Consider the following 17577-nt stretch of genomic DNA (forward strand, 5'->3'; position numbering starts at 1 on the left):
ATATCGTCACCTTCGTAAACAAACCGCCTAAGTCATTATTTTCTACTTTTAAGGGAATCGTAAAAGAAATGCCATTATCTCATTTGTCTTAAGAGTTAGGCAGGAATGAAAAGGCCAATTCTTGAACACTCAAAGCCTGAATGACCAAGGCAACTATACGAAAATGGGCGTCACATATTGAAAAATTGATGTAGACAAAAACCTGGAAATCTCTGAAAAATGACTTAGGCGATTATTTTATGAGGGTGACGATATATGATGTTCTACTTGACAGGGATTGTATTTGTATGTGCAGGAGTGTGAATAGCAGGCAATTTCTACAAGGCATTGATAGAAATGTCTCTTTCGCTAAGTGCTCCAGGTCACATGTCTGCCCCATCTCCTCCCTGCCATACCCCTCCACCCCTCCTCCCTCCCTCCCTCTCTCACCCCTTCCTTTACCTCTTCCTTCCTACTTTTTACCCTCCCACCTCTTAACCTCCTCTCCCTACCCCCCTCCCTGCCATACCCCTCCACCCCTCCTCCCTCCCTCCCTCCCTCCTCTCTCCCTCCCTCATCCCTTCCTTTACCTCTTCCTACTTTTTACCCTCCCACCTCTTAACCTCCTCTCCCTACCCCCCTCCCTGACATACCCCTCCTCCCTCCCTCCCTCCCTCCTCCCTTCCTTCCTCCTTCCTACTTTTTGCCCTCCCACCTCTTAACCTGCTCTCCCGACCCCCCTCCCTGCCATACCCCTCCACCCCTCCTCTCTCCCTCCCTCCCTCATCCCTTCCTTTACCTCTTCCTTCCTTCCTCCTTCCCACTTTTTGCCCTCCCAACTCTTACCTCCTCTCCCTTCCCCCCTCCCTGCCATACCCCTCCACCCCTCCTCCCTCCCTCCCTTCATCCTTCCCTCCCTCCTCATCCCTTCCTTCCCCACCCTACACGCTCATACACACATGTGCACGCGTACATATGCTCATCTAAGTTGGAGTGGACTACCAAAAGGTATAGATCAATAAAAAGAAACTTACATTGGGAAAAATATGAACATAGAGGAAAGAGTTAAGATGAAAGAAATTGTAAACGAAGCAAAGCACAGAAATGGAGAAAGAACAGTCAGAAAAAGCTTTTTTGGAGAGTGTGAAATGACAGTGATGAAGTGGTGGATCAGGGAGAGGAAAGAGAACAAGTAAAAGCAGCAACAATAAGGAAGAGAAAGGAATGAAAAAGCTCAGGTTAACCCTAGATCAGGTGACGGATGAAATTCCAACGGTTATGATCAACGTGTGCCAATTGGAATCACGGTTGGAAAAAGATAAAAATAGATCATGAAAACATGCTGTATTCATCCCAAATGGTAATGTGGTACAAAAATAAGGCTTCTGGACTGCTCCTGGCTGTAAACGACTGTAATTACATAAAAATAAATCCGACTTAGAGATAATTGAAAAAAATATTAAAAAAAAAAGTATTGAGAACTTCTGTTCCTCAAACCAAAATGTATGAAATTCAGCAAAAAACTAGTTTCCACACAAAACTAGAAGGTAGACGATGTCCCAGTCTGCCTGCCAAGCCTGGGCTGCACAAAAATCAGGGTGCCTGGAATAAACAGAAATGGGTGATTTTGTACATGCATCTTCAGGTAACATGCAGCCTGTATAGCCCTTTTACTTATTTCTTTTTTTACAAAATTTAACAGTGTCTTTAGTAATGTCAATTTAGTAACGAGTGAAGTGTGGAGTGGGTGAAATATGGTGCACTGAGATGCTTTGGCCACGTGATGAGAATGGGGGAGAATGAATTCGTGGAGAGTGTATGAGTAAAGGACTGAGGGAGGGGAAGACCACCTGTGAAGTGGATCAACAGGGTGAGTGAGTACTGGAGCGAGAGAGTTGGAAGTAGCAGGACTGAATGTGCTGAGAGGGAGTGCCAGAACAGGGAGAGATGGAGGCACTTCTGCCGCGGCCACCCCCTGGAGGGCAGTTCCCAAGAGGGAGCAAGGCGTCGGAGATATAGATAGTAAGGTCTGGTAAGTACTCAGAGTTCACTAGGTTTCCTAAGCCCTCATCAGAGATGGATCTTGTACGTTCCTAGGCCTTGACCACTATCTACAATAAAAAAAAGAGGAATATATATATATATATATATATATATATATATATATATATATATATATATATATATATATATATATATATATATATATATATATATATATATATACATACATACATACATATATACATACTTTCACACACTTTTTTCACATCCTGAAACGTACACCTGTGCCAACTGGATACACAGAAACTTACCGTACCTAGAAATAAAGCCAGAGCATTAAATCACGTACATCCCCTCCGAGAGTAAGTGGCATACGGAGGCTGAGAACACGAAAGTGTAGCCTCCTTTGGCAGCGGCCGCGGCGATGGTGCAGCCGGTGTTGTGAGAAATACCTCCTCGCAGAAATAAATACGCGTATGGGTAAAATTCTACAAGTGTGTTAGTCTTGCATGTTCAGATGAAACAATTTTTTAAAGTTTTCAGTGTGTTATGAAATAATGTGATAATTGTTTCCGTCAAATCATTAAATGACTGACTTTTCAATGGCTGTTGCACCCACCGCCGCAGCCGCACAACAACTCGCAGAGAGAGGTTCAACATGCATACTGTCTATTCATTTCACTCACCGCTCACACTCGAAAGTGGACACACTAATTGAACAAAACCAGGTAAATTAATGTTTTTCCTGCTGTGTATTCCCCCTGTACACGTGTGGGGGACAGCAGCGTGACTTGTTTTTGCAAGGAGGTATTTCTCGCAACACAGGCCCACGAATTGGACCACACACGCCGCCGCCATGTCCCGTCCCGCGCTTCGTATTTCCGTCGCCCCAAACCGCGAGCCAAATAAATTTAACCAAACCTAACTTAACCTAACCTACCTAATGGGAGGGGGAGGGGGGCTTCACCCCCCCAGTGAAGAGGCCTCCCCCTCTAGATGGCCTTGGTGAAAAGCTCTTCATTTCATCACCTCTCCTCCTACTGTCTGCCTTTTACCTTTGGAATTCTATCACAGTGCATCTCTTTCTATCTTTTATTGATATTTTCATTCTGACTGCTCTTCTGAACCTGCTAACTGCATGCCTCCCCCACTTCCACTGCCTCACTACACATAACTTTTCTACTCGTGTTCATCCCTATTCTATCCAAATTCCTTATGCAAGAGTTAATGAGCATCTTCATTCTTTTTTTCCTCCTTCTGTTTCCTCCTGTCTATGACTTGTACTCCTTCAAGAGGAGAGTTTCAAGACACCACCTGAAATTGACCCCTTTTCAAGTTTTGGCCTCATTTTTTTTTCTATTGGAGCAGTGCCCAGCAGGCTTTTTTGTTGTTGTTGACTTTGAGCAGCCAGCCTCCCTGTCTAAAAAAAATAATTAACCCGGTAGCAGTGACGGGCCAAATTTGTGGCTTTACTGTGTAGCAGCGACGGGCCAAATTTGTGGCTTTACTGTGTAGCAGCGACGGGCCAAATTTGTGGCTTTACTGTGTAGCAGCGACGGGCCAAATTTGTGGCTTTACTGTGTAGCAGCAACGGGCCAAATTTGTGGCTTTACTGTGTAGCAGCAACGGGCCAAATTTGTGCCATGATATAAACCCCCCAAAATAGATGATACATAATCTGATCACAAATGCTTTGATATATATTATGAAATGGTTTGTGTGAAGGGTGATTTTTTCTCATTTTTCTCGCTTGGAGGGACCATTAAGAAACATGATCCCCACTGCTACCACTGGGTTAATCCCTTGCCTGTCACCTCTCTCCCTTCAGTACTTGTCCACTCTATTGATCCATTTCCCTTGATGTCTCCCTTGATGTCCTCTCCCCAGACCTTGTCCTAATACACTTTTCACAAAGTCGTCCTCTTTCAATCATACCATGTGTCTAAACCATCTCGGAATACTGTGCTTCACCCATTCAACCACTCCATTTACCATAAACCAGAAATTTTGTAATGCCAAAATTTAGTTAAGTACGGGAAAATGTAAATTAGGGAGGAAAAGTAGTGTTAACCCGGTAGCAGCCATGGGCCAAATTTGTGGCTTCACTGTGTAGCAGCGACGGGCCAAATTTTCGCCATGATATAAACCCCCAAAAATAGATGATGCATAAACTGATCACAAATGCGTTGGTATATATTATGAAATGGTTTGCGTGAGTGATGATTTTTTTTCCCATTTTTCTCGCTTAGAGGGGCCTTTAAGAAACATGAATCCCGCAGTTACCAGGTTAAGTATTATAAGTTGCCGGGTGGAACTTATATTTACTTATAATACTTAACACTACTTTTCCTCCCTAATTTACATTTTCCCGTACTTAACTAAATTTCAGCATTACAATTTGTCCCCAAGGCATGATGTCCCTTGTTCACTAGGCCAACAGTGAGAAGCAGAGGCTGGAGGGCTGTGTGATCCAGGCCAGTGAGGAACAGGAGATCAAGAAGAGGGATGACAAACTGGCAGTGCTCAAGGAGGACAACCAGAAGAAGAAAGATCATCTGGCCCAGCTGCAGCAGAGAGCCAGCTTCATGAAGGCAACCAAGGAGAATATGGACAAGCTCATAGCAATGTTGCAAGAAATCCATCTGGAAAAATCAAAAGAGAAGTAGGTCGGATCTATTTTTACACTTGTTTATTTTACTTGCACTGTTTTCAGATTTACCTTCTCTGCCAAAATGGGAAAAATTAAGTCGTCGTCCTTTTTTTCTTTGGTCGTCTCCCTGGAGTGAGGTCAGTGGCATTTATGGACCTTCTCCAGATAGTTGTGTCCATTGCATTTTCCTTTGTTATTTTCATACCTTGCAGCTACCTAAGTCCATGCCTCTGCTGTACTCTGCCCCTCCATCCTCTTCCCTCAACAGTTGCTTCCTGCCCCTTGTTGTAGGCTCCTGCAGAAAGGGAGGGGTTGTGTAGACCAAATATTTGCACTCAAATGTTAGTTGAAAAATACATAGAGAAGGATAGGAAGCTATTTGCTGCGTTCATGGAGTTGGAGAAGGCATATGACAGGATTGACAGGAAAGGGTTGTGGGATGTTCTGAGGATATATGGTGTGGGAGGGCATTTGCTGGAGGGAATCCAATCCCTATATAAGGATGCGAGTGCCTCTGCATGTGTGAAGGATGAATTGAGTGAGAGTTTTGGTGTTGGTGTGGGTGTGAGACAGGGGTGTGTGATGTCACCATGGCTTTTTAATGTGTACATGGACGGTTGCATGAGAGAAATGAAAGCCAGAGGGGGGGAGTTTGGTCCAAGGCTGAAAGTGAGAGGTACAGAGGAGTCATTGTTGCGGGGCTGTTTGCATATGATACAATGTTGTTGGCAAAGAATGAGGGGACGCTGCAGAGGATAGTGGCTGAGTTTGACAGGGTGTATAAGAGGAGAAAGCTGAGAGTAAATGCTGGAAAGAGTAAGGTTATGGTATTAGAGGGCAAGAGAACAGGCCATTGATTTTGCAAAGCATACAGAGTTAGAGCAGAGGGTACAATGAAGGGTAGGATAAGGTTAGGGGACGAGAGAATGGAGGAGGTGACCGAGTTTAAATATTTAGGGACTGTTTTATATAAGCATGGCAGTATGGAAGGTGAGGTGAGGGAAAGAGCAGTGAAGGGCAGACAAGTGGTGGGTGCATTGGAGAATTATGAAAGGAAAAAGTGTGAGCATGGAGGTAAAGAGGGGAATAAGGAACAGTGTTATCCTGCCAACTCTGTCATATGCATCAGAGACGTGGACATGGACTGCAGCACAGCAATTGAGAATACGTGCAGTGGAAATAAGTTATAATAGAGGTGCATGTGGTGTGTTAGGATGGGACGGAGAGAGCAATGAAAGCATGTATGAGCTGTTTGGTATGGGTGTGACAGCGAAAGGAGTGAAGTGTGAGTGGTGGAGTGGGTGAAGCGTGGTGCGTTGAGATGGTTTGGACATGTCATGAGAATGAGGGAGAATGAATTCATGAAGAGAGTGCATAAGGATTGGCAATGATTAAATCAAATGATTAAATTGATTTTCTTTCATAAAAAATCATGATTTATTTATTTATTTATTTATTTATTTATTTATTTATTTTATTTTTTATTTTTTTGGACTAAAAGTATTCCATAAGTTAAATGATGTGCTCCAAAGATGGTAAAATAAAACAACCTATTCATGTGCAATGATTCATTTAATCTCAAGGTATATACCACAAAAAAAAAAAAAAAAAAAAGACTCCTACATTATTATAAATGTATAAGTAGGAACTGACAACTGAGATGAATTACTGTATTTTACGGCTTACAAGACGCTGCATCTTGGAAGACGCACCCTAATATTGGAGAGAAATTTTGAGAAAAAAAAATGAGTCATTCTCACACAAGAACAGCTTCACCATATCCATGAATTTATGTAACCTTTTCTTAAAACTATCTATTGTCTCAGCACTCACCATAAGTTTGCTGGAGCACTCACCACAAATGTACAACTAGGCAATTTCAACTACCGTTGGTAAATACACACACACTGAAACAGTGGGTCCCCGACATAAACATGGCGGCATATAGGCTATTGGTTTGTTTACATTCATCACTCGTCCCATTTTGTCCGTATGGCAATGACATACTAGTTGGTGGTTAGTAAATATACTATACATCTTTCATTGTCCAAGGGTGGTTTTATTTCCATAAAAGTGCATAGGAGACAACACATCAACACAGCAGATCCAAACGCAGCCGATCCAAAGGCTTGCTGGTCTATGGAAATAAGCCACCTGTCCCATCAAGATCAAGAGCAGAATGGCTCCCGCCCAGTGTTGCCACCTGCGGTACAGTTGTACCAAAATGGTACATTTTGAAGCTAATGGTACTGTGGTCCTACATTCCAAAATAAAGCCATTTTTGGTACAATTTGCATGGAACGGTACAATTTTCCTTGTCAACGGTACAATTTGAAGTTTTGCTTGAAGAATATCCTAAAATGATAAAAAAATATGAAATAATTTACTAAGAAAAAGAGTAAAAGAAAAAACATTATACTCTCTGAAACTCAAGCACAAGTATTAAGTGATTTTGAGCCTTGTATACGAGTGGAGTAATGGCAGTGGTGGTGTCCTGTTGAAACCAAAGTCACTTATACCAAGTGACTTTGGTTTCACTTATGACTTGAAGTCATAAGTGACTTTTGTCGAAACAGCGGACGGGAGTGACCGTCACGGTGTCATGGGAGCCTCGGGAGTCGGGGACCGTGGGGGGAGAGGGTAATAATAATGATTTTCAGCCATTTCTAATGTTAATGGTTTGTTATATCAACACATATGCCAAGTGTCCAATCTTTGTATTTTCACTGATGATAGACAGTATGATGTTGTCCTGATGCTGGACTGCAAATATTAATCGGAAGTTAGTGGGGCTGCCCCTGAGCCTTGTAAATTAACTTAGAGACAGGCCAGGGGGTCACTCACTATGATTATATATGTTGGCTTGCCCTTCAATAGCACTATACAGGCCACAGGGCCGGTGGGAGCTGGCTGAGCTGGTGAGCTGGCTTATAAATACTGGTACCCTTTCTTGCATTCTGAAGGAGCACCCTCATTTTGCCCAGAGATTTTAACTTTTGGTGTACCCCCTTCTGTCACACTCTCTACATTGTGTTGCTTACAATATATAATGTACTATTTTCATAATAGCCCTTGCTATCACTGATGGCTGCCATTGCATATTCATTATGGCCAGTATATATATATATATATATATATATATATATATATATATATATATATATATATATATATATATATATATATATATATATATATATATATATATATATTTATTTTTGTTTATTTTGTATTGTTGTATTTTTATTTTTTTTATTTTTTTGGATGGGCTGGGCGGCCATGTTTTCTCCCATCTTCTTTATTGTATTTTTATACAACATTAAACCTACAACTCATTAATATCAACTAAATTGAAGTGTCCCATTGATTACCAAGAATTTGTCTGTATATTACCTTATCAACCATCATATTTTCATTAAATAGAAAGTGGTACTTTTTGTGGTACATTTTTAAAATTTAGTACGAATGGTACTTTTCAGTGCAAACATCTAATTACAATTTTTTTTTAATAACCGCACAATAAACAACAGACGTTTGGGTCACGTTTGGGCTTGTGGCTTGGCTCCAGGAAGGTTTATGGTATTGGAAATACTTGTAACAAGTAAGTAGTACTGAGGTTATATCATATAAAAGGCTGAATTAAATAATTACTTAGTTAACCTCATAATTTAATGACAAAATACAAATCCACGTCCCTATCGGTTGAGCCAATACGGTGACCGTCCAAGCTCACCTGAGCCTGGACGTTGCTGCCACAATACAACATTCGTCTTGGAAGACGCACAAGTATTTTTCATGGTATTTTTTAGGAAAAAAAAGTGCATCTTGTAAGCCGTAAAATACGGTAATCCTTGAAATATGTTTGAGTAGTAAAGTAGGCCTATCCCGGAGAAGATATATCATATCTATGTTGCCTAATCTATGTATCAATGTAATACTCGTGGCAAATACTTATGTAAATTAAGGAGATAGAATTTGTTTAACCCTAGAACTGTAACACTGGGTCCGGGCGGACCCACGCTGTCTCTTCGTTTTGATATTTGAGCTCTTTTTCCAAAGTGGTAGCTGTATGCGAGTTGTGGTTCTGGTTGAATCCATATGACACTCGGAGCTTGATGATGGGTTATGTCATCTACACTGCACGCTCCTGACACAAGGTAGGAGGTAGTGTGGGTCCGGTCGGACCCACAAAATTCCAGCCATGTGATTCTTACTTATGACACTTCATACAGAAAAAGTTATTATTATAGTGCTTGTGTACATACAAGTACGAGACGTAGAGGCACTAATTGAAGTTTATATGTTTAGTAGGCTATTCTGCTTTGATCAAAGTGTTGTTATCATCTACATATCTGTAACTATTATATTTTTTTAGTTTTAGAGAGGGAAATCGCGAGAAAAAAACGATAATGTGTCGCACTGTACTGAGCAAAAAGTTATCGCACAGATCTTAGCAGAGGACACCATCAGTTTATGTGATGATGTCACTGTCAAACCAATTTATTGTGAAAGTGAAGATACTGCCACCCAAGCTCAAATCACATCCATGGTGCCCACACCCACTGCCGCAGCCAGAATCCCTACTGATAAGGCCCCCTCCCTCCCTGCTTACTGCCACGACAATGTGCCAAAAGTTGAAATTGGCATCGACGCATCATGAATGTTACTGTGACACCACAGAAACACAACCAAGACTCGGTAGAAGAAAAGATAACAGAGTGCATATCACTCTTTGCCGGCCCTTTAGGGTTCTCCATGTCACCTCATCATTCCAAGTGCAAATTGATGTTTAAGGTGATGCATTTTCTTCATGAATATAGATATTCTTTCAAAATACAAACTTTTATGCAAATATACACGTTACATGTATGCATGTGACCTTATAAATATAAGATATCCTAAAGTAGAGGTAGAATACTTGGTCATATTCATTTGTTCCAGGCACCTCACTTTTTTTTATGCATAAGGACTTGCCATCGTTCTTCATGAAGGCCATCCATCCAAGAAAGAGGAATTTCAGTTAAAATTTCTTTTCGTGTCAGAGGTGTCTGAAATATGTATTATATGTGTTACCTATTATTTTTTACATTTTTTTTATTTTTTTACTCACAAAAAAATAAGGGTGCAGAAAAACTTAGATTTACATACTGTGGTTGTATGCAGGCATGTCTATTTTAAGAGATTTGTAGCTTTGAAGATCAAGAAATATGATTTTTTCTTATTATTATTTTTTTTTTCCAATATTTTCTACAGTGAGTCCGGCCTAACCCATGTTATTGTCTACATTAGTCAAATTCGGCGTTATAGTTCTAGGGTTAAGATGTGTGATTCCTGATTCCTGAATTTAAGTAGCAGAAAATATTTGAAGGGTTCTTTTTTTTTTTTTAAAGCTAGTCTAGTCTTCTAGGAGACTTTCAAATCACAATCAAGTATATATATATATATATATATATATATATATATATAGAGAGAGAGAGAGAGAGAGAGAGAGAGAGAGAGAGAGAGAGAGAGAGAGAGAGAGAGATAAATATAGAGAAAGATAGAGATTTGAGAGAGAGAGAGAGAGAGAGAGAGAGAGAGAGAGAGAGAGAGAGTATATATATATATATATATATATATATAGAGAGAGAGAGAGAGAGAGAGAGAGAGAGAGAGAGAGAGAGAGAGAGAGAGAGAGAGAGAGAGAGAGAGAGAGAGAGAGAGAGAGAGAGAGAGAGAGAGTAAAAAAAAATCAATGATTTATTTTTTATTAAAAAAAAAATCAACAACCCTAATAAGGAAAGGATTGAGGGAGGGAGTGTCAGGGGAAGACCACCTGTGAAGTGGATCAATAGGGTGATTGAGTATTGGAGCGAGAAAGTTGGAAGTAGCAGGAGTGAATGTGCTGAGAGGGAGTGCCAGAACAGGGAGGCGGTGGCTGAACAGATAGCGAGACGGCCCCGCGTTCAGGAGGACGCGAGTTCAATCCCCGACCGGTGCCACCAAGCTGGGATTTTTCAGCTGCTGCCGAGTGGCTTAAAACTACCCACATGCTGTCCAGAAGACCACCTATCAACCCGGACTCTAGATTCTAGGATTAAAGATGAGCTCCGGGAGGGCACCTTGAGCCAATGCAAGATGGCGCCACTATAAACACTCGCCTGCGCCAGAACGGGCTGGGCCGACCATCTGGCCCCACCGGGAAGAAGTCTTGGACTGACCATCAGAATCCACCAGTAAGAAGCCTACCGGCGCAATAGGCCAACACTTAAAAAAAAAAAAAAAAAAAAAAAAAAAAAGAGAGAGAGAGAGATGGAGGCACTTCTGCCGCGGCCACCCCCTGGAGGGAAGTTCCTGCGAGGGAGCAGGGCATTGGAGATATAGATAGATAGATAGATCAGTGCCCATGTCCATCTGTTTGGCCCTTGAGCCTCTGGTGGATAAGAACCCAACACTTCAGGAGTCAGTGCCACTGTGACCTTCAGATCTTCACAGTAGCTTTTCCAGGTTCCAGATACTACCCATTTGTCAACCATCTTGAAACTGAGGATAACTTATTGGTGGATTGTGCATTGGCTGCCCTGGCCAGGGTCATCCTAGGCTAGATGAGGTGTAGCTGGCATGCCAACCATACCGCCAGGGAGACTTGATGAAGGGGTTTAGCACAAATAAGTGTTTTTGGTAAACAAGTTGGTCAGTACTCTTGGCAGTGGGCATGAATAACCAATAGAAATTCAAGAAGATAAACAATGAGTAGTGGATGACTTTTACAGGTTTTACAGTCGTCTATTGGGTAGATCTGTGATTAAAAGTTCCTGAACCGGGTTAGATAAGTTTATGGACAAGGGCCACAGATGACATAAATAGGTTGAATATAGCTAGGTAATTGAACAGACTTTACAGCACTTCATTTAAACATAGTTGAAAGTACCAGAACAAGATTGGATAAATTCATGGATGGTAGCAGTTGGTTTAAAGCAGTTTTCTTTGAATTAGATGCTTTGCTTTAACATCACTATGGTGCAGTGGTTAGTGTTCCTAACTATGAATCTCTGGGCCTGGGATTCAATGCCAGCTCAGGCAGTCAGCATGCAACCCACCCAGCTCTTCATCCTCTCTTTCTGGACGGTCATTAAATGGGTACCTGGGGAAACCTGGGGAAGGTAAACTGTGGCGATTTTGAAGTCACGCTGATCCAGTGTCTCACCCAGCACAGACTCAAGGGCGGCCACATGCACAGAGATGAACACTGTGGCCACACACAGTTGATGCTCCCAACTTTACTTTCATTTGCCTTCCACACAGTTCTTGTGTATTTGATCATCCTTATGACTGGCCCAGCAAGAATAAGACGGTGTGACGAAATATTTACCCCAGTGTACCTTGGCAGGGACATCCAGGCAACCATCCAAAAGATGGTCTCCCAAGTCACTGAACTTCAGGAGGAGATCAAGGACCAAGGGCAGTGTAATCTGCAGTTGACTCAGCAGCTCACAGCGTCAGACACTAAGTTGCAACACATCCACCAGACGTGGGACCTGAAGAAGGAAAGCATCAATAAAGAAATCAAAGAACAGAAACAGTAAGCCTTTGTCAAGTTTTCAGCATACAAACCATTTTCTTTTGCACCTTGTTCTCTGACACTGTTCCCTCATGGTTTACTCATTCCGGCAATCCCTCTCACTACACTTAATCCTTTGCCTGCCAACTCATTCTCTCTCTCTCTCTCTCTACTTTTTATTGCCTTGTCTATCTCCTCCCTATCCACCTTCCCTTGTAGATATAATATGATTGTCCTACTTTGATTTTTACTTCCATATTGATCACTTCTCTCTCTTCATGAGCTGTGATGTCTTTTCCTTATGTCTCTTATCTCTTCATTCCTTTTAAAAAGTACTCCATTGCTCTGCTTACTGTACAAGTACTAGTCATTCCTCTTTTTAACTTTTTCCAGAGGAGTATTTTGTCTTCCAGATGTTTTACCTTCTTACCAAAATCAAAGTGTGATGAGGAATTGTACCATTATTCCTTGTTATGGCCTAATGATCATTGAGAGGCACCTTTAACCCGGTAGCAGCGACGGGCCAAATTTGTGGCTTTACCGTGTAGCAGCGACGGGCCAAATTTGTGCCATGATACAATCCCCAAAAAATAGATGATACATGATCTGATCACAAATGCTTTCATATATAAAATGGTTTGTGTGAGGGGTGATTTTTTCTCATTTTTCTTGCTTAGAGGGACCATTAAGAAACATGATCTCCGCTGCTACCAGGTTAATGTAGGGTGTCCATTATTCACTCATTGTTGCATAATGTGCAGTGTCTTCTTTTCTCTGCAGGGTTCTTGAGGACCTTCAGCGCAACCAGTCGGAGCAGGACATCGTGTGCAAGGAAGTGAGCAATGACGTGGCTGACCTGGACGAGCAGATCAGACAGTCCACGGAGGAGATCAGGAACACCAACACCAGGATAAAGAGCAACTACAAGCTCATACTTGAAGTTGTATGTACCAGTTTATTTATTTTTTTTTTTTACTTTTCATATTGCCTATGGCACCGGTAGGCTTTCTTGATGGTAGGGCCTGATGGTTGGCCCCTGCCTGTCATGGCGAAGGCAAGTGTTTACAGTGGCGCCATCTTTCACTGGCTCATGCTGCCCCCTGGGCATCTTTGATCCTAGAATCTAGAGTCCGGGTTGATAGGTGGTCTTCTGTAGAGCATGTGGGTAGTCTTAGGCCACTTGGAGGTGACTGAAAAATCCCAGCTTGTGGCACCGGGCGGGGTGCGAACCCGTGTTGTCCTGGACGTGGCTCCATCACACTATCCACTCAGCCACCGCCTCCCCGACATAAGACATTAACTCAAATTCCACTGGTCAGGAAATTCGTCATATTTTATGCAAACAATAAATTGAGGTGTGGTGAGGAAAAGGGGCATGGAGGACAAAGGCAGTTTTCTCTAGTCTGCCCTGGGAAAGACAAGATACACACTGCAGGATGAACAAAAAATTTAATGCAAGGGAAAAGTGACCTTGTATGTGGTGTACTAAGGATGGGTTTTCCCTTGCAACTTGTATCTTGTTCTTCCTTGGGTGTGTCGCCTGCCTGTGTTCATACAAACTAGAAAGAATTGTCTTTGTCCTCCTAATGCTGCAGTTATAATCCCCAAAGACAGGTGTCTGAAATCTTTAACCCGGTAGCAGCGACGGGCCAAATTTGTGGCTTTCCCATGTAGCAGCGACGGGCCAAATTTGTGGCTTTCCCATGTAGCAGCGACGGGCCAAATTTGTGGCTTTCCCATGTAGCAGCGACGGCCCAAATTTGTGGCTTTCCCATGTAGCAGCGACGGCCCAAATTTGTGGCTTTCCCATGTAGCAGCGACGGGCCAAATTTGTGGCTTTCCCATGTAGCGACGGCCCAAATTTGTGGCTTTCCCATGTAGCAGCGACGGCCCAAATTTGTGGCTTTCCCATGTAGCAGCGACGGCCCAAATTTGTGGCTTTCCCATGTAGCAGCGACGGCCCAAATTTGTGGCTTTCCCATGTAGCAGCGACGGGCCAAATTTGTGGCTTTCCCATGTAGCAGCGACGGCCCAAATTTGTGGCTTTCCCATGTAGCAGCGACGGGCCAAATTTGTGGCTTTCCCATGTAGCAGCGACGGCCCAAATTTGTGGCTTTCCCATGTAGCAGCGACGGGCCAAATTTGTGGCTTTCCCATGTAGCAGCGACGGCCCAAATTTGTGGCTTTCCCATGTAGCAGCGACGGGCCAAATTTGTGGCTTTCCCATGTAGCAGCGACGGGCCAAATTTGTGGCTTTCCCATGTAGCAGCGACGGGCCAAATTTGTGGCTTTCCCATGTAGCAGCGACGGCCCAAATTTGTGCCATGATATAAACCCCCAAAAATAGATGATACATAATCTGATCACAAATGCTTTGACATATATTATGAAATGGTTGTGTGAGGGATGATTTTTTTTCTCATTTTTCTCGCTTAGATTGACCATTAAGAAACATGATCCCCGCTGCTACCGGGTTAAAAAAATCAATTAATCTCTGGCAGCCTCTCCATGTGGGTGCCTGGAACATCCCGAGCCTCTGGGAAGATCAGTAACTGCCTCGTTTGTCAGCTTTTTTGTCATTATTTTTTACAGCAAGGGAGGCAGCTCAAGGGCAAAAAAATAAGAACTGGAACGAAAAGACCCGCTAGATGCTGCTCCAGCCAAAGAAAATAGCAAGAAGGTAGAAGACAGGTCAATTTTGGATGGAACTCAAGAGGAACGCTGAACTCAGGTGGTTGAAAGTGGACATATTGGGGCTCTCTGAGACAAGGAGACCTGGTACATGTCAGGCTATGGCAATGGTACCCATCTCAAAGCAGCAGCTATAGCCATTTCTAGCTGACTACAGTCCTCAGTTGTTGGGGTTACTCCAGTTGATGAGTGTATGATGCTTGTGAGGTTGAAGTACACTTTGGACTTCATGTATTTTATTGCAGTGTACACCCCTACCAAGATGTGCGAACTTGAGGAGATAGAGATGTTCTATGCCAAGCTTGACTCAAATTGACCAGTGCCCCCCTTGCGACACACTCATGTCTTGGGTGACTCCAATGTAGATACTGGCACAGAGAGAGGTGGCTATGAGTTGTGTGTTGGTCCCCATGGCTCTGGCACCAGGACTGTCAACAGTTCACTCCTTCTGAACTTTGCAAAGTCCAGAAGACTGAGGATTACTGGTTCCTGGTTCCAGAGACGTGACCCTTGACGCTGGACTTGGCACAGCAATGCTCATAGTGTGGTAAAGGACACAGACTTGTTGCCGAACTGAGGATATGCAATTATGCATCAGGTCCAAGAAATTCTCAAGATGCAGTCCTATGCAGCTCCATGTTGAGAAACTGAGGGATCAGGCATGTGCCAAGTAGTTTGCAGTGGCAGTCTCAAATCGGTTTAAGTGCTTGGTACTTGGGAAGACCCTGGAGAGTTGTGGGATACCTTTAAATATGAAACTCAAAGTTGTCAGGGAGTACATTGGAGAGTGTCCAAGGATTAGGAGTGGTGTTGCTTCAAGGGAGACATTGGACAATATAGAGGAGAGAGTGCTGGCAGGCTGGCTGGGGACTCAGAGCAATGCAGGACTCTGTCACCAAGGACTAGAACCCTACTGAGGAGGGATGAGGAGAAGTATGTCAGAGGTCTTGCTGAGGATGTCGAGGGTTGTCTAAATGCAAACCACCTTAGACCTGCCTTTCAGGCTCTGAAGAAGCTCCACTCCAAGTCCACATCTCAATGAGTGTTATCTGAACAGCAGATGGGCAGATAGTATCCGATGCGAATGGGCATTGGGCTCCTTGGGCTGAGTACTTTGGGCAGTTGTACACGGCAGAGCCCCCAAGCAAACAGCTCCCCCTGGCTGGGTTGCAGATAGCAGCTGCTGATCCACCAGTAGAAGAAACTTCACCCTCTCTTACAGAAGTGAGAGAGGCTGTGAGGAAGTTGAAGGGTGTAAAGGCAGCTGGAATCCATAATATCAGTGCAGAGATGTTAAAAGCTGGGGGTGAAGCCATGATCCATGGGTTGCTGTCTGCCGTGTGGCAGCCCGGTGCCATTCCTGTTGACTAGTAAAGGGGGTTGCTTTCCCAATCTGGAAAGGGAAATGGAACCGACAGGACTGCAGTAATTACAGTGACCTCTTGATTAACACGAGTTTAAACAACACGTTTTTGATTTAACACAAGTTTATATTTAAGGAGATATGATTAACTAGCGTGATATTTTTCGATTTAACTCGCGTTTAATCGATGACGTCAAGCTCGATGATGTCAAGTGCACCCACACTACTTCTGGCGGGAACCGCGCTGAAAAACTCCACATTTTCCTTGACCTTAATGTGTATTCAGTATTACATAAAAACTACATTTTCCCTGAACTTAATGTGTATTCAGCAGGGTTGTTTGATTTAAATTAAAAGCACATTACTATTGTTTCTTATGGGGAAATTATGTTTAAATAACGGGATTTTAAATAACAGGACATCTCCAGGAACGTAACCCTCGTATTAATCAAGAGGTGACTGTACTGTGGTATTACACTGATCAGCGTGCCAGGCAAGGTGCTCGCACATCTGCTGCCAATGTGAATTTGATCTCATCTGCTAAAGTTTCAGAGACCTGAGTAATCTGGGTTCATGCCTGGCAAGTCAACAAGTGACTGGATCCTAGCACTCCGCGTCCTCGTGGAATGCCGCCATGAGTTTCAACAGGGTTGCTTGCAGCCTATGTTGATCTCTAGAAGGCTTTTGACTCAGTGCATCGTTAGGCACTCTGGGGCATTCTACAGATCCATGGTATTCCTGCAAGGATTATTGACATAATGACTGGCCTTTACTCTGGGACTGAGAGTGCCGTTAAGTATGGGGGAGGTGTTTCCGGCTTCTTCCCTGTTAATTCAGGAGTGAGGCAGGAGTGCACCCTTGCTTCATCACTTTTCAACACTTGCATGGATTGGGTATTAAGCAAAGTTATTGATCAATGTCATTGCGGAGCATCTGTTGGCAAAATCAAGGTCACTGACCTTGCTTTTGCTAATGATGCTGTACTCCTTGCAGAATCACTGGAGGTCCTGGTGATGGCTCTTGAAGTTCTGTATAAGGAGGCAAAGCCTCTGGAACTGAAGGTCTCCTGAGTTGAAACCATCAACATACGTGCTCCTTCCTCATCTGCTCTCGCTGCTTCCCCAGTCACTCCATCATTATGAAATTAGAATCTTCTTGAATCTCTAGAACCAGCCAGCACTTGCTAGAAATTCTTGACTAGTCTTCTCCAGTACACTCCATCATCATCATTTCATGGTCTTCTGCTCCTAGGAGTAGAAGAGTTTCCAGCTTTCTCTATCTAGGCACTCCCTCCTTGCCTGCTCAAAGCTTCTCAAAGATCTTTCCCCCCTCTCCCTAACGTACTCCTGC

General features: G+C 43.1%; 1 protein-coding gene across 1 annotated transcript in view; it reads left to right on the top strand.

The window, feature by feature from the left end:
* The window catches only part of LOC126981614 (uncharacterized), a 70930-nt gene that overhangs the window by 49064 nt on the left and 4289 nt on the right, over window positions 1-17577 (top strand). The window contains exons 11-13 of the mRNA XM_050833052.1: window positions 4416-4645; window positions 12003-12194; window positions 12954-13116. Of these exons, the coding sequence (XP_050689009.1) occupies window positions 4416-4645; window positions 12003-12194; window positions 12954-13116 (585 nt within the window). The remainder of the gene's footprint in view (window positions 1-4415; window positions 4646-12002; window positions 12195-12953; window positions 13117-17577) is intronic.

Source organism: Eriocheir sinensis, chromosome 49 (genome assembly GCF_024679095.1).
Source record: "Eriocheir sinensis breed Jianghai 21 chromosome 49, ASM2467909v1, whole genome shotgun sequence".
Taxonomy (NCBI): Eukaryota; Metazoa; Arthropoda; class Malacostraca; order Decapoda; family Varunidae; genus Eriocheir; species Eriocheir sinensis.